General features: G+C 41.4%; 1 protein-coding gene across 1 annotated transcript in view; it reads left to right on the top strand.

The window, feature by feature from the left end:
• The window catches only part of NBAS (NBAS subunit of NRZ tethering complex), a 351,301-nt gene that overhangs the window by 310,222 nt on the left and 13,473 nt on the right, over positions 1-27,606 (top strand). The window contains exons 49-50 of the mRNA XM_028099384.2: positions 20,245-20,384; positions 23,190-23,334. Of these exons, the coding sequence (XP_027955185.2) occupies positions 20,245-20,384; positions 23,190-23,334 (285 nt within the window). The remainder of the gene's footprint in view (positions 1-20,244; positions 20,385-23,189; positions 23,335-27,606) is intronic.

Below are 27,606 nucleotides of genomic sequence, written 5' to 3'. Positions count from 1 at the left end.
CACAGCTCTCCCTGTCCCTGGAGAAAGGCGGATGGAAATGGAAACGCAGTGTGCAGTTTAGCTAATTCATTCTTTTCATACTCTGCCCAAGTAGGCAGGTGCCTCATCTCTCTTCTGTACCTAGATCAGTAGGGTAGCACACACACAAGATCTCAGTTTCTCCATCCCATCCTTCAAGACTCACTCCATCATCTCTCTGCAACCTTCCCTGACCATTTCAGACTTTGAATTCCTCACATTTGAGCTTTAATTGTGTATCAGGTATTATTATTATTATTATCATCATCATTACTATTAAAGTCTTGTCTCCCTACTACTGTGGAAACTCAGAAGCCCTGGAGGATGTATTATTGTCTTTTGAATTCCCTTAAGTATGCTGTGCACATACTCTGAGCTTGGATACTTGTTGATTGAGTAAATGGGAATGCTGATTCCTAAATCAAAGAAATATGGTGGTCATTGAAGTTTGGCTCAAACTGTAAATTGATGCATCCTAAAAGACATAGGATGTAAGGATCAGTTATCTCAGTCAAGTGTGTTAGCCTGCAGGGTAGACTATACGCCAATAACATAAAACTTCCCACATAATCTACTCTGCAAGACAGTTTCCTGGAAGTCTGACTGCAACTCAATTTACCTTCTAATTTTAAAGCTTTGTTCTGTAATTAATATTTATGTCCTTATTACTACATTGAAAGAACAATGAATTTCTTTTTTTTAACAGTGAATCAGATATTAGCAATATCTTGAGACTCATCTCAGAACATCTTGATAATTATTATCTTATGTATTATTTCCCTATATGAGAGGAAGAGGTAAATACTATTATCTATTCTTCTGAGTTAGAGAATTTGAGATGCAGAAAAGATGGACTTATCAGAGATCCTCTAATCTTGCCAAATTGCTGAAATGGATTGTATTATGAAAGTCACTGGTATCTGAATAATACTCTTTCTGAAGCCCCTTGACCTTACCGACATATTTAGTTTCAACATTTTGCCTTGAATTACATTAAGAGATCACTAACAGTCTTTTTAAAGAGCAGTCTATGAACACAAATGCAATAGATGATGAAGTATAATTCCAGGTCTCTGGCATAGTCAACGTTAGAGTTATGCTGGTTTTAGTGACAGGAAGTTTCATGTAGCATCTCCGAGGTAAGCTCAGAATTAGGTTATGTTATGTTTGCCACATGGGATCGTGGATTGTGACTCATTCTGAAACAAATTAATGCTCCTGCTCTTAGGTGCTTTTCTGATAGAACCTCCAGTTTCCAAGTTCTCAACCTTGCTCAGTTTCTTCTTCCTCGATGCCTGGAGCCGGGTGGGACCATGGGGCTGGTTTCTCTGGTTGGAGCCTCGCTTCATGTTATGTCCGGTCTCTATACCAACAATATTACAAAACAATACGGAGACCAGGGAAAGGGGAAAACATCCATCTTCTCTGTCATGTTGAAACAGTAGAATAGACACTTTGATATTTGGGGCAAAATGCTTCAGAAATAACATGAGTATAACGACTATTTCTTCTCTTAAGCTTTCCTTCACTTTCCAATTAACCAAAGAACGAGTTCCAACATTTATAGGATTCCAGTGATTTCTGGTTATTTCTGAGATTTTAATTTCTTTATAGCGACACTTTTTCCAAAAACAGGATCTAAGATTCCTTTTCCATGTACTTTTCTGAACTGACTGGACTATTTCACTGAGCACGGTCTGGCTTCTCTCCTTCACTGTCTGTGTGTAGAACCTCATGTCACTGCATTTTCAGGCCCTTAGAAAACATCTCTCCCAGCATCTCTGACTCAAGTAAAATTCACCTTGTGCCCCCTTACTCTTTTTATGTTCTCCCCCTTTTCCTTTGTCGTTGTAGAAGAGCAGTTTCCCTGTTCTTAGAAGCTAATGAGCTGAGTTTCTTCAAGTATTTGGTAGCAGAAATACAGAAACTACCCTCATGGCTTAATTATGCTGTTCATCTATAGTTTTTTTCCCCAAATAAATGAAGTCAGTGAGTTTCTCCTCCTCCTTCCATTAAAATGAAGTATTTTGTGTCAGCCTGGCATTGCGATTCAAATCTGTTTTGGAGGGCAAGTGAATTTGGTCAGGAAACTCTGCCTATAACTATAGATAACTGTTCACTACATGGAAAATGAATGCAGAAAACTTGCCACTTCACAGTGGAAACAGCAGCAACTTTTAGAATGTTACAGAACTGTGTCCAGAGTTTATGTTGGAGGTCATCTCCATTATTGTTTTTACCTTTCACTAGAGCAGTAGAAAGATCAGGGCCTGGTGGACAAATCCTTTGTAAGCATAGGTCTTGGCCGCCCAACCTCCTCTGTTGCTTTATTGCCCTAGAGAGGATTCTGAAACTGAGCCTGGTCTACTTGGTGTGCAAAGTGGAACCTTGAACTGGAGGAGATAGAGCATGGTTTGCTCACTGTCATTTCTTCCACACACACTAAACTCTTCCTCATCTTTCTATCCCAGACACCTGGAAGACCCCAGAATGTTGGCTGCACGGGCTCACATTTTCTCTGTTCCTTATCCCTTTCTTCATTCTCAAAGGTAGTATTGAGGGTAGAGGCAGATTCTTACTGAGCAAAGACAAGAATAGATAATGATATTGCAATGTTCAATTACCAGAAAATGTAGGACTGCTACTTATGCTGTGGCTGGTAATCCTCTTAGGCAGATTTTGCGTACATCAAAGAAGGACTTAATATTTAATTATCCTCGAGGTGCCCAGAGTAGTGGCCCCACAAATCAATGTGTTGCTGGGAAGCCAGCCAGCTCCTGCAAAATTAAACAGGGTCTGTGGAGCCTGCTACCTCACTGGTTCTCAGAGAGACAGCAATTTCTAGTTTTCTAATGATTAGTTAACAGAATTAAAAATTCAGAGGCCCTCATTTTTCAACTGCCTGAGAGGCCTTCCTTCCCATTCCACAAAAGTGCCCTGGCATGGAGGACAGGGGAGAAGGGAGGGAGAGAAAGTTTTTGGGAGTGGGAAGGGATGAATGTATGGTGTTCATTCCCTTGGTACAATTTATCTGAGTTTTCAGGTTTTGTAATTTTCTAGTTAACTGGTGCATGAAAAATATGGGCCGAAATACCGATGTTTCCTCAAAAAATTCCATACCCCTTCACCTTATAGTTTTTTCTGTTTTTGTATAAAAAGGGACATGTGGCTTAGAGTTGCACTCTTTAAATTTCAATCTGTCTGGATTTGTGGTTCTATGTGATCACCAGAAAAAATTAGTTTAAGAAAACTTAACTATTATTTTTAAGTAGGCTCCATGCCCAACATGGAGTCCAGTGCAGGAAGGCTTGAACTCGTGGCCCTGGCATCAAGATCTGAGCTGAGATCAGGAGTTGGACTCTTAACCGACTGGGCCATAGACACCCCAGTTTAAGAAAACTTGTGATCTTATTACAAATTCCTGCATTTTGCCTACTTTGAAACACGCAAGGACATATTGACTCTTCTGGTCAGAGGCCAGTTTGGCTTCATTTGCCGAAACATTAACAAAATACACACTTCTTTATCAGAGCTCAGAAAATGAACAGTAGGATCGGTTCAGTATGCAAAGCTAGATTTAGTTTCTTACAAAGAATTTTCTGTTACCTTAAATGTCTTCAAAGCTAAGACTCACTGCCATAAATGATCTGCTTAATCAAGCATAGGATAATATTTGATGTTAAAAATATATGTGCCTACACACATATATCCCACACATGTAAATTACCCATACATATAATATATCTTTGATAGCTGTGTGGAAACCGTTTCCTGGAACCAGAGGAGACTTTGGAAAGCCTGCCAGTTCCATAGCCACATTTTATAGAAAAGGACACGATGTCCCGAAAGAAGAAGTTACTTCCTCTGATTTTAGCTTAAATGTCACCATTTCTAAAATGACTGCATCCTAAAGTAGGTCCCTAGTCACAATCTATATCATAACCTCTTTAATTTTCTTGTAACCATCACTATCTGCTAAATTCTCCCTGCCTGTCCTTCTTTCTGTCTGTTATATGATGTCTTTCTTCTTCCATCTGAATATAAATAACAGAACAGGGATCTTACGGACACTCTCAGTAAATAGTTGTTGACTAAATGAATATTAAATTTTTAAAAGACTTATCTAAGGTCACCTTTCAGATGGCAAGGCCAGGACCCCTGAGTTTCAATTTGCTGTTCTTGCCACGAGTGGGGAAGGATTAGACCACACTGCTTCCTCCTTATATGTAAGCAAAAATGATTTGTTTGGAATAATGAAAAGGTTTCCTTGCAGAGTGGACTGGTGCTTTTAGCTTGATACTGTTCTGTACTAATTTGCTGTACTTTGCTGACAGTGATTTCTGACCAGCCAGTTGGTTCTCAAATGGAAGCAAATGAGTCACAAGCATGTTTGTCCGGACATAAGCAAGAGGTCAGAAATGTTCTAATAGATCTCAATGTGCCTTTTCTCCTAAAATATATTAAAGTTGAGAGAGCATGTGTGTTACTGGGGTCTGCAAATATTTGGAAACCTTGGAAGGCCCCTCTTAATGAATAAGGGTTTTTTTCCTTTAAAGATATTCCCTCTTGTCATGGGGTATCATCGGGGGAAGAGGGGACTGTGGATTGTGTATGAAGTGCGCATTACCACATGTGTAACCTTGCTAAGTTGTTACCATTCTCTGGTTAAGAGGTCACATAACCTGTTAAGGTCACCCAGCTTATGAATGATAGTCCTGGAGTTCAAACCCAGTGTTGTCTGGTCTCAAAGCCTGTGTTCTTGGCCCTATACCACACTTCTTCCCATCTGCCAGGGAAAGATATCCAGCACTAACGTTTGGGTAGCATTGGACTGCATAAAGCATGCTCTGCTCACCTTCTCTTTCTGCTGTGACTTTGCCTGGATTGAATGTGACTGGGCATGAAGAATGAGGAGCTTGATTCAGAAAACAGAAAGCGTTGCCTCATCTCTTAGCATTTTTCACTGTCTCAGTAGAGAGCACTGTGTATGTTCACTGCTGCTCAATCAGAACATTCTGAAAAATGCCATGCCAGTTAACTGTTGTATGTGAACTGTTCATTGAAGATTCTTCAGGCGCAGATTATGCACCATTCACTGTGCTATACGAGGAGACCAGGCAATTAGCAGTAAAGCGTTTGGGGTCTTCACACAGAGCTGCATTCAGATCCCAGTGTTACCACTTGTTGGCTCCTCGACCTTGGAGACATCACAAACCCTCTCACAATGGGATAATGCATGTAAATCTCTAACTCCAGCCCAGATTAATGGGCCCTGTTGGTCTGGGGACTCCGATCCAGTGGAGCTTGTAGATACAGAAGCGAAGAAGCAAATTTCCTGAAGACTGTAGATGCTACAGTAGATGTCTGCATGTAGCCATCATGTGTGGAGGCAGTGAGGAAAGCCTGCTCCGAGGAGGCGAGTCTTAAACTGAGTTCAGCACAGCTGGATGTACGGAGTGAAGGCAAGAGATAAAATTGGAAAGAGGCCAGCCAGACTACTTCCAGGGTCCCGCACAGGTTTCACCTTGACAGTGCTAAGCCCCCCTGGAAAAGGGATGCCCAAGAAACAACGTGATCAGATACGTGTTTAGGAGAAGCCCTCTGACCTCTGCGTGAACAGTGGGCTGGAGGGGTTCCGGTCAGCGGCAGTGGTCAAGTGGCCTGAATTTGGCCTTGAACTTGGTACCAGCTGTGAAGATAGAGGGGGGTAAAGAAAGCTGAAGGGGTTACCACCAGGGGCCTGGGGAACTGCTTAGACATGGGGGGATAAGAAACATGTTTGGGGTCCCTCTGATGTTTACCTAGGTTGCCTGAGGACGAAATGGCACTAGGAAAGAGCAGAGGACAAACTGGTTTTGTGGAGAAAGACACTAAGTTCAGGGCTGTGTTTTACATCTAAACAACACTTTTCGGGGGGCGGGGGCTGTGTGGTAAGATAGGCTCTGCTTACCCCCTTCACTGGGCAGACTTTCTTCATAGCCTTATATATGTCCTAGGTCACAGTGACCTCTTCCTAGGCCGCACACTTGGCTTTAGTATATGTCCCTGGATGGGGCTGCTTCCTCCACCCAGGGCCCTCCTCCCGGGGTCAGGCCAGCTCAGGACCCACCTGGGCTCTGTTCGTAGCGGAAGAATCACATCCAGGGCCTCGCGCCCCAGAGGCGTGAGAACCTCAGCGGCCGCCCTAGTCGTGCTCCTCACCTCTCCTATGGCAGTGCTGTCTCATCGTTCCTTCTGAGGGTTAGAGACAACTTGCAGGCAGCAGGAGAAGAGGCAGGCAGCGTCTGAGCATTTGGATGTTGGAGAGTGGGGAGGCTGTGAGGTAGCTGGGGGTGACTTCTCTGTTTTATCCTTTAACTTTTTGTTTGGAAAGAATTTCAGATTTACCCCCAAAATCGCATAAATCATAGAGGCAGTGTAACAGCTTATCAACTCCATAGTATTACCACAGAGGATAATCCTCTACGTGGTGGTAATTGTTTCCTGTTCATGAAGTATGTTTATGTGCATTAATATCTATTTCATATTCACGAACACCTGAAGGTAAAATAAGCCACGTTGTCGGTGCCTCTGGGAAGATGCAGATTTCAGGAGGAAGGCTCAGTTTAGGGTAGCCGTGTTCACGCTCCGTGGCCACAGAGAAATTTCCGCTTAAAGCTGTTTCCATTGGAGGAGAGGTGACTCGGTCCACTTTTTCAAGGACAGCAACTCTCTGTCTGATAAGGAGGCTGCAGCTACTTAAAACATTGACTTACAGCAAGGGCTAAAGTCACCGAATTCAGTGAGGACAGAAACATCGCTTTCAGAGACAAAAGGGAAAGAGATATCTTTATGTTTGAGTCACATTTGAATTTTGCCCTTTAAAATCCTATGATGTTTAGTTAGAGGTGTCTGCGTGGACTCGTCACTAATTGTAGGGTGCCTGTAGACTATTGGACCTTTTCACCCCCCCACCCCCCCACCCCCGCTCACTGGGAAGGAGACAGAGACATATATTACTTTTTCTTCCACTGGAGAAAAGGGTAGAATCAAACAAAACTTAGAAGAAAAACTCATGAGAAATGACTGATTATTTTCACTCATCTCTAGAAGGCATGCAATGGAGCCATTCCAAATCCTGTATTGTACAAATAAGACTTTAACAAGAGATGTACATTAACCCATGACTCCATTATCCTAAAACAGCCACATTACTTTTTTTTTAATTAACTTATTTTTTTAAAGATTTTATTTAGATATATATAGAGAGAGACACAGTGAGAGAGGGAACACAAGTAGGGGGAGTAGGAGAGGGAGAAGCAGGCTTCCCGCGGAGCAGGGAGCCCGATGCGGGGCTCAATCCCAGGACCCCGGGATCATGACCTGAGCCAAAGGCAGACGCTTAATGGCTGAGCCACCCAGGGGCCCCACCGCCACATTACTTTGTATTCTTTTTCTGTCCTGTCTAATCTATAGAGCTAATTTTTTTTTAATTTTATTATGTTAATCACCATATATTACATCATTAGTTTTTGATGTAGTTTTCCACGATTCATTTTCTGTGTAGAACACCGAGTGCTGCATGCAGTACGTACCCTCTTTAATACCCATCACCAGGCTAACCCATCCCCCCACCCCCTCCCCTCTAGAACCCTCAGTTTGTTTCTCAGAGTCCATAGTCTCTCATGGTTCGTCTCCCTCTCCGATTTCCCCCCCTTCATTTTTCCCTTCCTGCTATCTTTTTCTTCTTCTTCTTCTTCTTCTTTCTTCTTTCTTCTTTCTTCTTTCTTCTTTCTTCTTTCTTCCTTCTTCCTTCTTCCTTCCTTCTTCCTTCTTCCTTCTTCCTTCTTCTTCTTCTTCTTTCTTCTTCTTCCTTTCTTCTTCTTCTTCTTTCTCTTTCTTTTTAACATACAGTGTATTATTTGTTTCAGAGGTACAGGTCTGTTGAATCAGTCTTACACAATTCACAGCGCTCACCATAGCACATACCCTCCCCAATGTATAGAGCTAATTCTTATTAGAAGAAATCACAGCACACATCCAGCTCTGGTTTTTTATATGTAGCTGTAACGTAAATAATACCTGTCATTTATTATGTCCTACCATCTGCCAGTCACTTTACTAGCTATCTTAATCACATTATCTTATTTAATAATCACAACTATCATATAATATGCATTATCTTCATCTTACAGAAGAGGCAGTTAGGCCTCAGAAAGGTCCAGTAATGTCTCCAAAGCATAAAGTCTTTCCATGTTACTTTGACTTTATCAGCACTATTTTGAAAGCTGCATGTTTAATCAAATTGCCCTTTATCATTATTTTACAGTCTCCTTAGTGAGGTATGTTGAAGCATTTGCTAGCCACCTACAGTTTGTTTTTCCTCGATGCTAAACTATGTTCTATGGTCATTTCGTCTTGTAGTTGTTGAGGCACATAGTTCATTTCTCCGTACTCCTCACACTTGCCTTGAAGCGTTTTTAGATGCCGGCAGTACATATTTTAATAAGAACTGTGCTACTTTCTGGAAAAGAGAAAATCTGATTCTTTCCTAGGTCTGCATTCAGGTTCATTCTGCACATTGTTTTCAGATAATTTTAGGGAATTTAAATGCCATGATATTAATATCGATCTGTTTCTCCTGCAACTTCTGTAGGCCTCTGAGACCTATTGCTTTCACTTTTATTGACTCAGAACAACACTTCCCTCTTTAATTTTTTTGCAGATAATTTGTCAGATTTATAACATTGTGATTTTCTTCAACTCAAGATTGATTTTTGTAGCCATGAATGAGTAGCATTACTAGTTGTGATATGAAAATATATTGGGCCAAAACCCATGTCCTTTCTCTTTGAAGAAGTTTATTTAGCCAGTCTTTAAGACGAGGACTGTTTGTGACAGATTCTTTTAGTTTTCCTTACCTGAGAATGTTTTCATTTCCCCTTTTTATCCTAAAGGATAGTTTTACTGTATATAGAATTTATAGTTGACAGTTCTTTTAACACTTGAAAAATATTGTGCTACTTTTTTCTGGCCTCTGTGGTTTCAGATAAGCAATGCCCTGTTACTAAAATCATTGTTCTCTCTATAGGGAATGTATTGTTCTCTTTCTGGCCTCTTTCAAGATTTTTTTTTTCTTTGTCTTTAGTTTTCAAGAGTTTAATTATGATGTGTCTGGGCATAGATTTCTTTGTGTTTACCCTGTTTGGGGTTAGCTCAGCTTCTTGAATCTGTAGATTAATATCTTCCACCAAATTTGGGAAGCTTTAAAATGTTATTTCTTAAAACACTCTTTAAACTCTACCTTCTTTCTCCCTTCCTTCTGGAGCTTGATGAGAGATGACCTTATCTGGACTGTCTTGTATTTTTTGGTCAGGAGTCAGAAAATACTGAGTCTAAGTATCCTCCTTGCATTGGGTGAGGGGATACCAGACCGTGCACGTGTTGTGCCTCCAGGCCTGGGGTCCCAAGCTAGTTAGCTTTTTTCTTCCCCCTACCTTTAGGAGTTTGTTGGTTGTCTCTTTCGTTATTTCCAAAGTTTATAGTTGTACTTAGCAGGGAGGAGTAGGGAAAAATAGGGTCAGAACCATTTTGTTCAGGCTGGAAGTCCTTTGCATATGTTTGTTTTTTCTTCATGCAGAAATTCACTTTGAGTTTTGGTTACCTGAAATTATTTTTAAAACCTTATAGGATATGAAGAACAGGATAAGTTTATATTATCTTGGTGAATTTAGATAAATTTAGATATTTTAATATGTAGACACAAATCCTAGATTAGCACCTGTATATCAAAGTATGTAATGATTACCAGCGAAGCGTATTCTTTCTCAAGTGTTAAAAAAAACACCTATTCAAGTCCATCTTCAGGCCCATTTTCTTCTCTCATGTGAGGTAAGGCTTTTGCAGCTACAGTGGTAGAGAATTTAAAATTACCTTCTTAAGAGCTGAACAACTTAAACACTTGAAACCCTTTATGATGTGAGGGGGAACATACAAGTGTGCCTACCCAAAATGGGTAATTGTGTAAATTGCTATATTTTTCACATTTCTATTTTAAATCTGAGGTCAGTGCTTTGAAAAGTAAGTTACTAATAATTGAAGTGGTTAATGAATTTTCAGAAGAAGATGTTTCCCAACAAAAACATACTTTTAAAAAGTCTATGTACACACGAAGAAGGTGTTATACAGGGAAACTCCTTGCCAAACACATTTTAAAAATGGAAACTATTGGCACACTAATATAAAAACATATAAAGCTTTAATTGATAATTTTTTTAAAGATCTTTCTCTCCCTTAGGATACACTTCATGTCCTGAAAATTGACAAGCTGTTAGTTTTTGAAAAGAAAGAAATCCAAAGGTTGCTGAAAACAAGAATCACTCTTTTCTAATCTCTTCCACTTCATGGTAGGCGTTGAGTAACCCATGTAGACTCTATATTCCATGTAAAGGAGAAACTACTTGTTATTCATTATGCAGGAGTTAATTATAGCAAGTGGAGTATTGACGCTGCTCACAACATCACAGACCTACCATTCAGTTGTTTTTAAATATTTTCAAAACACAAAACCTTTTCTTCAAATAAATTGTAAAAATTTGGATTTTAACTCAGAAAAGAGCAGCCATTTACCAACCCATTTTTCCCCATTGCTGACCATCAGGCACCTCCTCAGAATTTCTGAGACTGGGGATTCTTGGAGCCCATTTATCAGATGAAGGAAATGAGACTCAGAGCAGGGCTGTGCTGAAATTACACAGCTACCCACAAGGCATTATTGGTTGAGACATAATGTCAATAAATAGGCCCCCCCGGGGTCTCTTTTAGTGATTTCCTTCTAGTGGCATCTTCCTTATAAGCCTCACGTCTATCTCCAATAACAAAAGAGCCAAAAACTTATGGCCACTCCATGGATAATTAATATCACCATTCTATGCTAAAATATTTTATAAATGATGGAATATCTTCATTTATTCATTTGTCCATCAGTTCAAACACTCAGTAAGTACTGTGCATCTGCTGTCTATCAGGTATTATTTTAGGGAGCAGGGATAAACCAGTGAACAAATGAATGTCTCTGTTTTCAAGGAGCTTCCATTGTTATGGAAGGAGAAAGGCAATAAGCAAAAGCATATGTAATACATCACATATTTGTACATGCTAAGAAGGAAAATAAAACAAGGTGAGAGAGACAGAAGGTGGAGGGGAATGCAACCTGAGGTGGGCTGTTACACAGCACATTCTCTGATGAGGTGACATTTGAGAAATTTGAAGGAAATAAGCGAATGAGCCCTACAGATGTCTGCAGAGAGAATGTGCCAGGCAGAGAAAACAGATCAGAGTTCGCGAGGTAGAAGCATGCGTGATGGACGTGGGGCGCCTGAGCCTGGAACGGGTTGAAGGTGGGAGGTCGGGTAAAACAGGTGGATGTCTTGAGTTTGAGATTTTTTGTTTTAAATATTTCTTTATAAATAGGCAAGGAAATATTGCCAAACTCCCAATTAGACCACCCATTTAAATAATTCAGAGCTTGTCTAGCTTATTGAGTCCTCTAGTTTCAGAACATCCTGATCTGATTATAATTACGTATCGCCTCTGCCACTTGCTAGCCACATTACCAGGACAGATAAGGCTGTTTTCCTCATCTGTAAAGGGAGGTAATAACACCTGTGCTGTCCTCCACCCAAAACGGTTGTAAGGGTGAATGAACTCTTCCTGGATTCTGAAATTATTTCAAGAACTATAAAATGTGGGGCGCCTGGGTGGCTCAGTCTTAAGTGTCTGCCTTTGGCTCAAGGCATGATCCCAGGGTCCTGGGATCAAGCCCTGCATTGGGCTCCCTGCTCGGCAGGGAGCCTGCTTCTCCCTCTTCCTTTCCCTCTCCCCGTGTTTGTGTTCCCTCTCTCTCTGTGTCTCTCTCTGTCAAATAAATAAAATCTTAGGAAAAAAAAAAGAACTATAAAATGCTCTGGGGTTATTAGTCCATGGAAGAATGATGTGGGGCTTTCAGGCAGGTTTTGAAGGATCTGTTGGGTCATCGTGTGAGCAGGACTTGCTAATTACCAGTCATTTCATAGTACGTATCAACTGCTGTGGAAATGCAGAATTCGTGCTATAACTTTTTCAGGTGGCTACTTGGGATTAGAGCCCGAATGCCCAAAATTAAATGCTTTGGAAACATGCATTTGTACAGACAGTTTAACAAATGTCTAGATAACCATCCGTTCTCATTATCCTTTGAAGGTATCTGTCATCATCTGAGTCTTAGGTACCCAAATGTAGAGAATCTGTTTTAAGAAAGGCTAGGGAACAGGAAAACCAGCTGTTGATTTACTTTTATATTTAAAACTGCTTTCTAATTTAACACAGCAAACACTGTCATCCACAGATATGTAGGAGATATGATTTGTTTCATGACTGCCTCGATGTAAAGGATGTATCATTCAGTTACACAATGAGAGGACAAATTCGTGTTCTTTACTTGATCAGAACTACTTCTGTGGTAGAAATGGATATGGGATGCTTTATTTTGATATGCAACGAAAATCCTCTGACAGGTGCACTTTAAAAAAAATTTTTTTTTATTCTGTTAATCACCATACATTACATCATTAGTTTTTGAAGTAGTGTTCCATGATTCATTGTTTGTGCATAACACCCAGTGCTCCACGCAGACGTGCCCTCTTCAATACCCATCACAAGGCTAACCCATCCCCGACCTCCCCTCTACAACCCTCAGTTTGTTTTTCAGAGTCCATCGTCTCTCATGGTTCGTCTCCCCCTCTGATTTACTCCCCTTCATTCTTCCCCTCCTCCTAGCTTCTTCTTCTTCTTTTTCTTAACATATATTGCATTATTTGTTTCAGAGGTACAGATCTGTGATTCAACAGTCTTGCACAATTCACAGCACTCACCATAGCACATACCCTCCCCAATGTCTATCACCCAGCCACCCCATCCCTCCCACCCCCCACCACTCCAGCAACCCTCAGTTTGTTTCCTGAGATTAAGAATTCCTCATATCAGTGAGGTCATATGATACATGTCTTTCTCTGATTGACTTATTTCACTCAGCATAACACCCTCCAGTTCCATCCACGTCGTTGCAAATGGCAAGATCTCATTCCTTTTGATGGCTACATAATATTCCAGTCTGTATATATACCACTTCTTCTTTATCCATTCATCTGTCGATGGACATCTTCGCTCTTTCCACAGTTTGGCTATAGTGGACATTGCTGCTATAAACATTGGGGTGCACGTACCCCTTCGGATCCCTACATTTGTATCTTTGGGGTAAATACCCAGTAGTGCAATTGCTGGATCGTATCGTAGCTCTATCTTCAACTGTTTGAGGAACCTCCATACTGTTTTCCAGAGTGGTTGCACCAGCTTGCATTCCCACCATCAGTGTAGGAGGGTTCCCCTTTCTCCGCATTCCCGCCAACATCTGTCGTTTCCTGACGTGTTAATTTTAGGCATTCTGACTGGTGTGAGGTGGTATCTCATTGAGGTTTTGATTTGGATTTCCCTGATGCCGAGAAATATTGAGCACTTTTTCATGTGTCTCTTGGCCATTTGGATGTCTTCTTTGGCAAAATGTCTGTTCATGTCTTCTGCCCATTTCTTTTTTTTTTTTAAGATTTATTTATTTATTTATTTGAGAGAGAAAATGAGATAGAGAGAACATGAGATGGGGGAGGGTCAGAGGGAGAAGAGGACTCCCTGCTGAACAGGGAGCCCGATGCGGGACTCAATCGGGCGCCTGGGTGGCTCGGTTGGTTGAGTGGCTGCTTTATGCCCATTTCTTGATTGGATTATTTGTTCTTTGGGTGTTGAGTTTGATAAGTTCTTTATAGATTTTGGATACTAGCCCTTTATCTGATATGTCATTTGCAAATATTTTCTTCCATTCTGTCAGTTGTTTTTTGGTTTTGTGGACTGTTTCTTTTGCTGTGCAAAAGCTTTTTATCTTGATGAAATCCCAATAGTTCATTTTTGCCCTTGCTTCCCTTGCCTTTGGCGATGTTTCTAGGAAGAAGTTGCTGTGGCTGAGGTCGAAGAGGTTGCTGCCTGTGTTCTCCTTTAGGATTTTGATGGACTCCTGTCTCACGTTTAGGTCTTTCAACCATTTGGAGTCTGTTTTTGTGTGTGGTGTAAGGAAATGGTCCAGTTTCATTCTTCTGCATGTGGCTGTCCAATTTTCCCAACACCATTTGTTGAAGAGACTGTCTTTTTTCCATTGGACATTCTTTCCTGCTTTCTCAAAGATGAGTTGACCATAGAGTTGAGGGTCCATTTCTGGGCTCTCGATTCTGTTCCATTGATCTACGTGTCTGTTTTTGTGCCAGTACCATACTGTCTTGTTGATGACAGCTTTGTAATAGAGCTGGAAGTCCGGAATTGTGATGGCGCCAGCTTTGCTTTTCTTTTTCAATATTTCTCTGGCTATCGGGGTCTCTTCTGGTTCCATACAAATTTTAGGATTATTTGTTCCATTTCTTTGAAAAAAGTGGCTGGTATTTTGATGGGGATTGCATTGAATGTGTAGATTGCTCTAGGTTGCATTGACATCTTCACAGTGTTTGATCTTCCAATCCATGAGCATGGAACATTTTTCCATTTCTTTGTGTCTTCTTCAATTTCTTTCATGAGTATTTTATAGTTTTCTGAGTACAGATCCTTTGCCTCTTTGGTTAGATTTACTCCTAGGTATTTTATGGTTTGGGGTGCAATTGTAAATTGGATCGACTCCTTAATTTCCTTCTCTTCTGTCTTATTGTTGGTGTATAGGAATGCCACTGATTTCTGTGCATTGATTTTATATCCTGCCACTTTACTGAATTCCTGTATGAGTTCTAGCAGTTTTGGGGTGGAGTCTTTCGGGTTTTCCACATACAGTATCATATCATCTGTAAAGAGTGAATGTTTGACTTCCTCCTTGCCGATTTGGATGCCTTTGATTTCTTTTTGTTGTCTGATTGCTGTGGCTGGGACTTCTAATACTATGTGAATAGCAGTGGTGATAGTGGACATCCCTGCCGTGTTCCTGACTTTAGGGGGAAAGCTCTCAGCTTTTCCCCATTGAGAATGATATTTGCTGTAGGTTTTTCATAGATGGCTTTTATGATATTGAGGTATATACACTCTATCCCTATACTCTGAAGAGTTTTGATTAAGAAAGGATGCTGTACTTTGTCAAATGCTTTTTCTGCATCTACTGAGAGGATCCTATGACTCTTGTTCTTTCTTTTGTTAATGTATTGTATCACGTTGATTGATTTGCGGATGTTGAACCAACCTTGCAGCCCAGGGATAAATCCCACTTGGTCATGGTGAATAATCCTTTTAATGTACTGTTGGATCCTATTGGCTGGTATTTTTGAGAGAATTTTTGCATCCATGTTCATCAAGGATATTGGTCTGTAATTCTCCTTTTTGGTGGGATCTTTATCTGGTTTCGGGATCAAGGTAATGGTGGCCTCATAAAACAAGTTTGGAAGTTTTCCTTCCATTTCTATTTTTGGGAACAGTTTCAGGAGAATAGGTATTAATTCTTCTTTAAATGTTTGGTAGAATGCCCCTGGGAAGCCATCTGGCCCTGGGCTTTTGTGTGTTGGGAGATTTTTGATGACTGCTTCCATTTCCTTAGTGGTTATAGGTCTGTTCAGGTTTTCTATTTCTTCCTGGTTCAATTGTGGTAGTTGATACATCTCTAGGAATGCACCCATTTCTTCCAGGTTCTCTAATTTGCTGGCAGAGAGTTGCTCATAATATGTTCTTATAATTGTTTGTATTTCTTTGGTGTTGGTTGTGATCTCTCCTCTTTCATTCATGATTTTGTTGATTTGTATCGTTTCTCTTTTCTTTTTGATAAGTCTGGCCAGGGGTTTATCCATCTTGTTAATTCTTTCAAAGAACCCGCTCCTAGTTTCGTTGATGTGTTCTACTGTTCTTTTGGTTTCTATTTCATTGATTTCTGCTCTGATCTTTATTATTTCTCTTCTCCTGCTGGGTTTAGGCTTTATTTGCTGTTCTTTCTCCAGCTCCTTTAGGTGTAGGGTTAGGTTGTGTATTTGAGACCTTTCTTGTTTCTTGAGAAAGGCTTGTATTGCTATGTGCTTTCCTCTCAGGACTGCCTTTGCTGTATCCCAAAGATTTTGAACCGTTGTGTTTTCATTTTCATTGGTTTCCATGACTTTTTTAAATTCTTCTTTAATTTCCTGGTTGACCCATTCATTCTTTAGTAGGATGCTCTTTAGCCTCCATGTATTTGAGTTCTTTCCGACTTTCCTCTTGTGACTGAGTTCTTGTTTCAAAGCACTGTGGTCTGAAAATATGCATGAATATTCCCAGTCTTTTGGTACCGGTTGAGTCCTGATTCGTGACCTAGGATGTGATCAATTCTGGAGAATGTTCCATGGGCACTAGAGAAGAATGTGTATTCCGTTGCTTTGGGATGGAATGTTCTGAATATGTCTGTGAAGTCCATTTGGTCCAGTGTGTCATTTAAAGTCTTTATTTCCTTGTTGATCTTTTGCTTAGATGATCTGTCCATTTCAGTCAGGGCGGTGTTAAAGCCCCCCAGTATTATTGTATTGTTGTCAATGTGTTTCTTTGCTTTTGTTATTAATTGCCTTATATAATTGGCTGCTCCCATGTTAGGGGCATAGATATTTACAATTGTTAGATCTTCTTGTTGGATAGACCCTTTAAGTAGGATATAGTTTCCTTACTCATCTCTTATTACAGTCTTTGTTTTAAAATCTAATTTGTCTGATATGAAGATTGCCACCCAGCTTTCTTTTGGTGTCCATTAGCATGCTAAATGGTTTTCCACCCCCTCACTTTCAATCTGGGGGTGTCTTTGGGCCTAAAATGAGTCTCTTGCAGACAGCATTTGATGGGTCTTGTTTTTTAATCCAGTCTGATAGCCTGTGTCTTTTGATTGGGACATTTAGCCCATTTACATTCAGGGTAACTATTGAAAGATATGAATTTAGTGCCATTGTATTGCCTATAAGGTGACTATTACTGTATATTGTCTGTGTTCCTTTCTGGTTTATGCTGTTTTTAGGCTCTCTCTTTGCTTAGAGGACCCCTTTCAATATTTCTTGTAGGGCTGGTTTTGTGTTTGCAAATTCCTTTAGTTTTTGTTTGTTCTGGAAGCTTTTGATCTCTCCTATTTTGAATGACAACCTAGCTGGATATAGTATTGTTGGCTGTATATTTTTCTCGTTTAGTGCTCTGGATATATCATGCCAGTCCTTTCTGGCCTGCCAGCTCTCTGTGGATAGGTCTGTTGCCAATCTAATGTTTCTACCGTTGCAGGTTACATATCTCTTCTCCTGAGCTGTTTTCAAGATTTTCTCTTTGTCTCTGAGACTCGTAAGTTTTACTATTAGATATCAGGGTGTTGACCTATTTTTATTGATTTTGAGAGGGGTTCTCTGTGCCTCCTGGATTTTGATGCCTGTTTCCTTCCTCACATTAGGGAAGTTCTCTGCTATAATATGCTCCAATATACCTTCTGCCCCTCTCTCTCTTTCTTCTTCTTCTGGGATCCCAATTATCCTCATGTTGTTTCGTCTTATCGTATTGCTTATCTCTCGAATTCTGCCCTCGTGATCTTGTAGTTGTTTCTCTCTCTTTTTCTCAGCTTCTTTATTTTCCATCATTTGGTCTTCTATATCGCTGATTCTCTCTTCTGCCTCACGTATCCTAGCAGTTAGTGCCCCCATTTTTGATTGCACTTCATTAATAGCCTTTTTGATTTTGATTTGGTTAGATTTTAGTTCTTTTATTTCTCTAGGAAGGGTGTGTCCCTAATAACTTCCATTCTTTTTTCAGGCCCAGCTAGTATGTTTAAAATCATGATTCTCAACTCTAGGTCCGACATCGTACTAATGTCTGTATTGAGTAGGTCCCTGGCTGACAGTATTACCTCTTGTTCTTTTTGCTGAGGTGATTTCTTTCGTCTTGTCATTTTGTCCAGAGGAGAATAGATGAATGAGAGAACAAAATGCTAACAGATTAACAACGTCCCCAGCAAGTATACTCTAAACAAATCAGAAAAGACCTGAAACCAGGGGAAAAGAAAGGGAAAGAAAGAAAAAGAAAGAGAAAAAAAACAAAAGGAAAAAGATAAAAACAAACAAAAATAGAACAGAACGAAACAAAACAGAATATGATCAGATATGATCAGGCTGGTGCATAGATCAGTGCCACACACTAGATTTTGGGTCTATTTTGGTCTGTTAGAAGAAAGTGCCTCCTAAAATTTTAGAGAATGAAAGACTTATATATGTACAAAATAAGGATTGATACAATGAAGGGATGGAAGATGACTGTAAAGATGAGAAGTATAAAAGATTTTATAAAAGGAATTGATAAGATGTTTGAAAAAAGGAAGAAGAGTATTTAAAAAAAGAAAGAAAAAAGGGAGAGAATGTGATCACGCAGGAAACTAGAACAAAGCCATACACTGCGTGATTTAGGGTATATTTTGATCTGTTGGAAGTAACTGTATCTCAAAATTTAAAAGAGAGAACAACTTATATATATATGCGAAAAATAAGGGTAACTACTATGAAGGGATCGAATATGACTCTAAAAATGAAAAATAAAAAAAATTTTTTTGAAAAGGATTGATAAGATGTTGGTTGAGAAAGGGAAAAAGAAAAATTCAAAAAAAATATTAAAAAAAATTAACTTTGAAAAACTAAACAATCATGGTAAAAAAGCCATGAATTCTATGTGCGGTATTCCTCTAACGCTGGAGTTCTCCCGTTCTCATTGATGGTTAAACTTCTTCTTGGCGGGCTGTTCTCGCAGATCTTTTGGGGGAGGGGCCCTTTGCCATGGTTCTCAAATGTCTTTGCTGGAGGCGGAATTGCCCCGCCCTTGCTGGTCCCGGCTAAGTAATCTGCTTGGGTTTTCCCTCGGGATCTTTTGTTCCCTGCAAGCTCTTGGTACAGCTTTGGAGGACGAGAGTGAAATAGCGGCCTCCCTATCTCTGCCCCAGAGGCCGAGAACTCGGGGCCCTGCTCCTCAGTGCGCCCCCAGAGAAAAGTAGTCGGTCACACCTGTCTCCCCGGTCTCCGGCTGCACTCTGTGCTCACCCGGCCTGTGACTGAGTGTTTCTATCTCTGGCACCCGGCCTCGTGTGGAGTCTCCAAACCCAGCAGATCCCTGCGGTGTGCTCCCACGCTGCTCCTCCCCGAGGAGGAAGGGGGTCTCCCCGGATCTGCCGCTTGTTGGGTCCCTGCTGCAGGAGCAGTGGCCCGACTGGGCCGCGGATCACAGTTTATGGCCACCCCGAGCTGAGAGCCCGCGCCTCGGCTCCGTCTCTGCAGCCGGCTTCCCCGCTCCGATACCTGGGAGCTCTGCCGCACTCAGGCACCCCCGGTCTTTCTGTGACCCCGAGGGTCCTGAGACCACACTGTCCCGGGAGGATTCCACCCCTGCTTAGCCACTGGAGCGACGTCCCTCAGCGGAGCCGGCTTCTAAACGTTCCGATTTTGTGCTCCGCGGCTCTATCACTTGCCAGAAGTGGCCGACAGAGGCCTCCCTCCCCCGCCATCTATCCTCCCGAATATCGCCTCGGATTCACTTTTCCGCACGTCCTACCTTCCAGAAAGTGGTCACTTTTCTGTTCAGAGAGTTGTTGCTATTCTTCTCTTTGATCTCCTGTTGAGTTCATAGGTGTTCAGAATTGTTTGATCCCTATTCAGCTGAATTCCTGAGACCACACAAAACCCGGGTCTCCTACTCCTCCGCCATCTTGCTCCATCCCTGAGAAGTGCAGTTTAGTCAAATTTTTATTTCAAATTAGAGAAATTTTCTAGACAGTATGAAGACTTAGCCATAATAATAATGCTAAAATGAAAAGTAGAAATGCATTTCGGATAATTTAAAAGAAAAACAATTGGCTAATGGTAAGTATGATGAACTATTACAATTTCTTATACAATAATTCCGTATTTTAACATAATAATATTAAATATCAATAAACCAGTCCTGTACTTGTTTGAATTTATTTTTGTAAAGAACATTAAGAACCTTTGAAATTGGGTAAGGCTTAGAGTCTTTTGAAGATTTTGTGCATGAGGGTGGTGGTGTTGAGTCTACCTCTCAACACATTGTAAACATTTTCAGGAGTGTTTAATCAAAGTCCTCACATCTGAATTCTTCTGTAAACCAGTGAAGTAGCCTTTGCCACCAGTGTCCAGTGTTTATTTCCACTTCCAGGTAGACATAGCTGACATTGAGAATGAAGAGAACCGCTACGCCCTCTTCACGGAACTCCTGGAATCCAGTCGCCAAGAGGTGGAATTTCAGCACTTGGTTTTGCTCTTGCAAGCTTGGCCACCTATGAGACATGACTCTGTGTAAGTGTGAATATAAAATTAGATTTCTCTTGTTTGCTCTTGAGTTTTAAAAATTCAGTACCTTCAAAAGAACCAATGAAAAGAAATATGTAAAACCAATATTAGCCTTTAGCGGAAATTAAGATTATTTATTTGAAATATTGCAGTTTCTCTCCTTTTCTCCTTGCCCTTACATGCAAATATTTTACTCAGAAATACCAGATCATGCTTAGTGATAGCATCTGATTTGGGGGCGCCTGGGTGGCTCAGTCAATTAAGCTTCTGCCTTCGGCTCAGGTCATGATCCCAGGATCCTGGGATGGAGCCCCACATCAGGCTCCCTGCTCAACGGGAAGCCTGCTTCTCCCCCTTCCTGCGGCTTCCCCTGCTTGTACTCTCTCTCTCTCACACACAAATAAATAAAATCTTTTAGCTCTCTCTATGGGGCCAGGGAATCAGTTTCTAACCAGCTCCTCTGTGATGATACTGTGCAGTAGATGTGGGACCCACTAATTAGATTGTCAGTTATGCTTTGCTTTTTTAGCAAAGGGTTTAGGGTTGCATTGTAGCTTTTCTCATGCCCTCAAAATGGCCCTCTTGGTCTAAAGAGAATTTTTCAAAATCATAGTACAACCTCCTCTAGTACGTTAGTTTACTGTGGTTTTACAGTTTCTTGTAACTTTTAGAACAATGACCATTTCAAATCACTCTCTTACCCACAAGAAGTAAAATCAGCTTCACTTAAGACATTTATTGCATGTTAAACATTTAATGCATTTGCGTGTATTAAAATCCTAGTTTTTAAAGGTACATTCTTTCTTTTGTAGCCAGTATGAAGTGAAATTTGTAAATTGCTATCCTGTGTTTTAAAAACCTCCTTTATGAAATCATTAGAATCAAAACAAAGCATTACCGGTCCACTTAACCCCTCTTACCAGCCATGTCTCCAATCCAAGAGGGGACCTGAGGGTAAGTCAAATAAAGTCTGTTTCGGCTTTTTTCCTGGCCCAAATTGGTGTTTTACCACAAAAGACTCTATGATGGGACACTTTAGAAATAGGATCTTAAAAGTACTTTTGAGTACCTTTTTTTGGTTGGCAGATAATCCAAGTATGACTTTAGTACTTCCAGAATAACGACCCCCAAAAAGGGGGTGAGGGGAGAAAGACCAGGAAAGGCAGGAGGAAGGGAAGGATAGTGTGGCAATGATTAAATGTTGCCAGTTAATATAATAAAGTTAAAAACTAAGAAATTTGCTTGATCTACATGACTCCTCATTTACTAGAACCAACTTGGGTTTTTTAGTTTTATTCCCTTGTAGGAAAATGCACGAAAAGCGTAATAGATTCGTACTTATGGCAGACTTATAATTCTCATCCAGTGTATCAAAACTGGCTGGTGAAAAATATGTTTTGCTAATTGTCATTGAAGCCACATGGCCCATCACGGGTGCACTGTTTGGCAGGCCAGTACCTCCTCTGCAGTGAGGCAGCTCCTTAGCGCAGACCCAGGAGAGTGGAATTCAGAATTTGAAAGAGAAAAGCAGAGGGTGAGTCCTTGAGTGTAAGAAGACTCCCCAGTCCACCAGACCCTCTCAGAGCTTTGTTCGTACAAATAAGCAGTGTTCTTTGTCCTCACACGGTGGTAGTTTGAGCTGAGACACAAAGGCTTTGCCAAAGGCTAGTATTGTGAGTCCCTTTGTCATTGTTACACTTGACATTTTTCTTAGGGGGCAAGGAGTGAAGTCCTTTAAGGGAAGAACCACCTTAGGTGTTCAGTGTCTGGAATCTAGAGCTGTGCAAAGAGAAAAGGCTCTTACAAATAGTAAAATTATTTTAAAAACACTATAAGTAAAATTGATAACCTGTTCCTGGGGCCAGGAAATGAATGTATCTTTAACTTGTCTCTGGAAATGTAAATCATGAGGTTTGTATGAAACACGGGTAGTGACATCCAGAGAAGGGAGACAAAAAGTAACTTTTGTATGCTTTTATGTTTTAGAAATAAGGAAACTGGGGATGCCTGGGTGGCTCAGTTGGTTAAGTTGCTGCTTTCGGCTCAGGTCATGATCCTGGGGTCCTAGGATGGAGCCCCGCATTGGGCTGCCTGCTCAGCGGGAGGCCTGCTTCTCTTCTGCCCCTCTCCCTGCCTTTGCTCTCTCGCTCTCTGACAAGTAAACAAATAAAATCTTAAAAAAGAAAGAAGGAAACTGTGTGAAGGGCACCGTGTGATCGTGTGCTTCCAGGCTGATCTCCGCGGCGTACTGCCCTTACTGTCCTTCGCTCCTGCCCTGGCCCCGGAGGCCTCATCCTCATCATCGGATCAACAAAAGCCAGTGTTTAGGTGGTAAATAGTGAGATGTGCCTGCTGTTGTTGAGAAGGCACAGTTACAAACATCATTCATCGAATAAAGCAGTTTTGTAAGGAGAACATTAAATTACTTTCTCAGAAAGAGAAAAACTGAGGCCCAGAGAGGTTGAGTGGCTTCCCCAGCACTGAGTGTCTGGGCTGAGAGTGTTGAGTCACCAAGGTGGGAAGCCAGGGAGCTGGCCCGGGAGCCCGTCGGGAGCTCTGGCCTCCAGGTCGCCCGCGGCCTCCGCACTCCTGGGCACCTGCTGATACCACAGCAAGCTCTTTTTTCTCTGGAAGGTGTTCTCTTTTCTGCAAGAGGGACTTGAAGGAACATATCATCTAGACTGTGATTGCAGTTCGCCAAAAAGCATTTTACTTCCCAAGGTGGCATTTCTCTTCTTTCTTAACGTTTCACATGCCAGTCGTTACAACATTAATCATTCATTCCCAGTGCGTCGCGTTTTTCCCCCTCAGAACCAACATAACCAGCAATCCGTGGGTGCGGCTGGTGACCGTGATGCTGAGCAGGTGTACAGTGGAGAACAAGGAAGGACTGGGGAATGAGGTCTTGAAAATCTGCCGCTCCTTATATAATACGCAGCAGATGCTCCCTGCAGAGGTGAGTGGATATTTCAAGTGGTTTTCCTGGGGGGCATCCCTTCCCTTATCCAAACTCTTAATGAGAAGCCGTGTCAGCAACTGTGCCTAAGGCACACTTAGCTTAAGTTATCAGGAAGTGAAGGCCCGTAATTTGGAATAGATCAAATGAAGAACAGCCGTGCTGAGAGGGTGCTTTGAGGTAGTTTTCTCTCTGTTGGAGCTCTGAAGCCTATTCCCTTTACAAGTCCCAAAGTGTAACTCAGCTTTCAGTTCCTGTTGGATGCCCTTTTATGTCTAACTCGAGCTCCCGTGCCCGGGGGTCTTGGGAGCCAGCCCGTGTGCTCTCTCTGCCCGAACCGGGCCAGCCGAGAACGAAGCAGTAAGCCCCAGCACCCCTCTCGCCAGGTAGCCAGCCACTCTCCTTGTGACGTGCCTTCTCTGTAAACGTGGGAAAAACTCAGCCACCTCCACTTTGACCATCATTCTCTTTGTTCCCATAATTTGGTTGTCACTGAGGTATTTGCTTAATATATATATAAATTTGTGCATTCTCAAATAAGCACATATTAATTACAGCTTCCTGCTGTGAATCAGAGCTCAGCAGTGTATTGTTTGAGCAATTTTTACATGTCTTAAATGTAAGCATTTGGATAATGGCACTAAATTGATTAATTGGTTTTCAAATTTCTACCACATAGGAGGTAAACTTGAACACAAAGTTGTAAATATGATTTTTCGAATCCTCACTAATCACTCAAGGAAAATATTCTTATTAGGAATGTACATTTAATGAATTGTTTTCTGAATGAGGGACTGGCTAAGTGTTTTCTGATTGAATTTTAAAATATTTTATCCATTTAAAGAAGTCTTCCAACTACCAGAATGACAAAATTCTTCTATAAAATATTTAAAGTACCACCACCAGAAATAACTTCCCTTTATACCATGGTGTATGATTTGCTTGTATCAGCTACTTATTTACCTATAATGTATTGTGCTATATTGTGGGCCCCTGAGGGTTGGAAGGAACCATGGCTGTGTCCTCCCTCTCTCACCCACGGCATGATTCAACGTACTACATGGAGTGGGGACTCAATGCAGTTTATTGTCCCCACCAGGGTGAGTAGTATGTAAATAATGAAGGGTTCATCTTGGCCTTAACAGAAGCTGAGATCAAGCTTTGTTAGATCAGGACCAAATGCCAGAAGGACCCCACCAGTTCTGCTGAACCTAGTTGGGGAAACGTGATTTAGGGTTGCAAGCTGAGTAATGGTGATGACCGGCATCCACTAGCACTCTCGGCCTCCCACTCCCACTATCTGGTTTAACCTTCGCCATCACCCGAAGGAGGTTCCTTGACCTTCATTTTTCAGCTGATGGAACAGAAGCTCTGAGAGCAAAGGTCCTGTTCCAGGTCACTCAGGCAACAGATGGCGGACCTGGTCACCAAATGGAGGCTCTGCTTGAATGCTGGGAAAATAACTTCCTCAGGGGCCGCTCGTAGTGCACTTGAGGTGTTTGCATATTGACTGTTTTATGTAGTTGTGTAAGTTTTACTGTCATTTCCCCCCTTTCCTAGGGTATTTCTTCAAGAATGATCTGTAGTCTGTAAGGCCTACATTATCCATGTTTTAGGTGGAAGGGTGTTAGGATCTCCATCATTACCTGGGGAAGTTTGTTAGTTTGTTTAAATATCCTCATCAGTTTAGTTTTACTATAGTTAGTTCTGAGGTGTAAGTTAGCTGAGAACATGGCCATGGCCTCTTTGATCTTGACCGTATACTGTTAGTTTTGTAATCAAGGTTCAGTAACAGTTACGTGTGTTAGCGTTCAGCCACCCGGCGATGGGTGATAATCTCTGAATGTCCAAAGCAGTAATGAGTACTGTCAGCATTGTATTTGAAGTTTAGGGGGTGACCTTCTAGGACATGGAGGGAAAAGTATGTTGTTTTTTTTGTTGACTAATGAATAATAAGTGATACTTTGTATTTCCTATTTTAAAAAAAGGAAGTCAGTGATTAAAGGAGAAGCTAAATAGCTGTAAAGATTCAGCTCCCCAATCCACTTCTACGGCCAGCTTGAGGCACTTTGACAAATGGAGTAATATTTTATTTGCAATGGCCCTGCTTGATCTCAGAATCATCGGACCAGTGATTCCTGAGTGTTTTAGGGAAAACAGAATGGATAGCACAGTGCCTTAAGCACGCGTCTATTAAAGTACTCCTCACACACCACGGAGAGGGATCTCCTTGCTTCTCCTCTTCACTGGGACTGGGAGCACCTGAAGGGCAGGGGACATGAGACGTACTACAGCAGCAGGAGTCCCGGAGAGGCATGAAATTGTACAGTCTTCTTCCACACGGGGCCACACATGATCTGTGTTCATGAGGAAAGCACCAGATGCTCCGGACCTACCCTTTCTGGCCTCTGAAACAAGGAGTTAGATTATGTGATCTCCGGGGGAGCTCTAGTTCTGAGTATTCTTCAAGGTTTCTGGGCCTCAGAGGAGGATGACCTGAGGCTATCTGTTTAGGATTCACGACTTTTCCATAGGTCCACAGTTCTCTCAGGGGTGGGAGAAGGGCACTGGATTAAACCCCATTTTGAAGGAGGTCCTTATCACTTCTGTGTTCCAGTTTGATGAGAAGAGAGGTAATTATTTTCAAATGAGTTGTGTTGCCACAGTTTCTTTTGTTTATTTTTCCTTATACTGCCTCAGTGCTGTCTTTTAATTGGGTACACATACAGATTTTTGTCTTAGGATGCCATGATTAAAGGAATCTTGCCAATGTTATGTACTATTTTTATTGATTGTTAACTGTGCTCAAGTGTGAGTTAAAATTGTTACAAAGGAAGGAACATTGTAATTAAGAAATGGTAATGTCTTGTTAAGTTTATTTTACTGCATTTGGAAATTACACAGTCTAATTTCAGAACTGCATAATGTTTAATATCACCGTGGTGGGAAAATTATCCATGACTCACTTTTTTGTAACCCAATACCTTCGGTTGCCTTACTCTGTGGTTTATAAAGTACGTGTGCCTTACTGCCTAGGACAGGGTACTTAAAGGGACTTACCTTTTGCTTCATCTGCATTTCCCATACCCCCACTAAGTTCCCATATTTAGAGATTTTTTTGTTCTTCATGACTCTTGAGAACGTCTTTACATGATGCCTGCCGTTGTTCCTGGTACTTGTTTACTTCCGGTCATTCTAGTTTTGCTGGTGAAAAATATTACCAGAAGGATAAAATCAGTGTTGCTCATAGGTCATATGTCCTACAGTCTTGAAAGTTCTGTATCCTTCTTCTTAGCTTGTATCCATGGCAGTATATGAAACATTCTCAGGAACAGGGGATATTCAGAATGAAAATGGGCACAAAACAGATTCCTGGCATTGACAGATTTAAAGTTCTAAGTTCCAGCTATTTATGACCGACCCTGAAGGTCCCCGGTTTCGTGGAGGCACAGCATGAACTAGAGTCCCAGGGGCTTTGGATCAGGTGGATGGGAGTTAGATGCCCAGCTGATGAGTGAGCCTAGCTAATCTCCAGCCTCTAAATCTCAATGTGATTGTTCCTTCTCATGGTTGAGGTACTATTGATAATGTCTGTGAGTTTGATTTTCAGATCAGATGACACCCATCCCTGTACACCGTGCCCTATATTCCTTCTGCAGGCCCTGCCACATCTTTGGGCGTAGGATACCCCAGAATGAGCACAGGAGGGCTGTGTAAGGACAGAAAGACTGTTGGTGGACTGGTCCTGCTTCTCTGACAACCATCAGCCACAGGAACCGTGCCCCAGGGCATCACTATATAATGCAGTCCACAGGGTTCTGGCCTGGCTTTTGGCCCAGACACGCCTGTTCCTCTGCATTCAAGGTCTCTTGTTCTGTATCTTGATGGCTAGACAGGTTTGAGCTGGGAAGGTGCCTATGGGGTGTTTTAGGGTTCTCTTTGCTACTTTGACCTTTCTTAGAGCTCTATAAATCTCCTGATAGACTGTCTTCTTGCAACAGAGGGGAAACTACCCAGAGAACATAGTTATAGTAGTTAAATATGGAGTATTTAGCCAATAATTGTTAGCTAAGAGATTAAAAAGTACTCAGTAGCTCAAAAAGTACTCCTCCATTTTTAGATGTCCTTGATTTTATCCTCCAGGTAGTATTTTCCATCAGCAAAATCGTCCTGGCCATAAGTCAGCGAGTACCGTGAGCAGCAGCAGGCCTGACATAAAGGCATTCTAAAGAGTCATGAAGGAAAAAAAAACCAAACAAACCCTCTAAATAT

Source organism: Eumetopias jubatus, unplaced genomic scaffold (genome assembly GCF_037043125.1).
Source record: "Eumetopias jubatus isolate StellerSeaLion01/CBP00866 unplaced genomic scaffold, mEumJub1_p1.0 scaffold_9, whole genome shotgun sequence".
NCBI lineage: Eukaryota > Metazoa > Chordata > Mammalia > Carnivora > Otariidae > Eumetopias > Eumetopias jubatus.
Note: the sequence above shows the minus strand (reverse complement) of the source record. Positions and strands in the feature narration are given on the sequence as shown.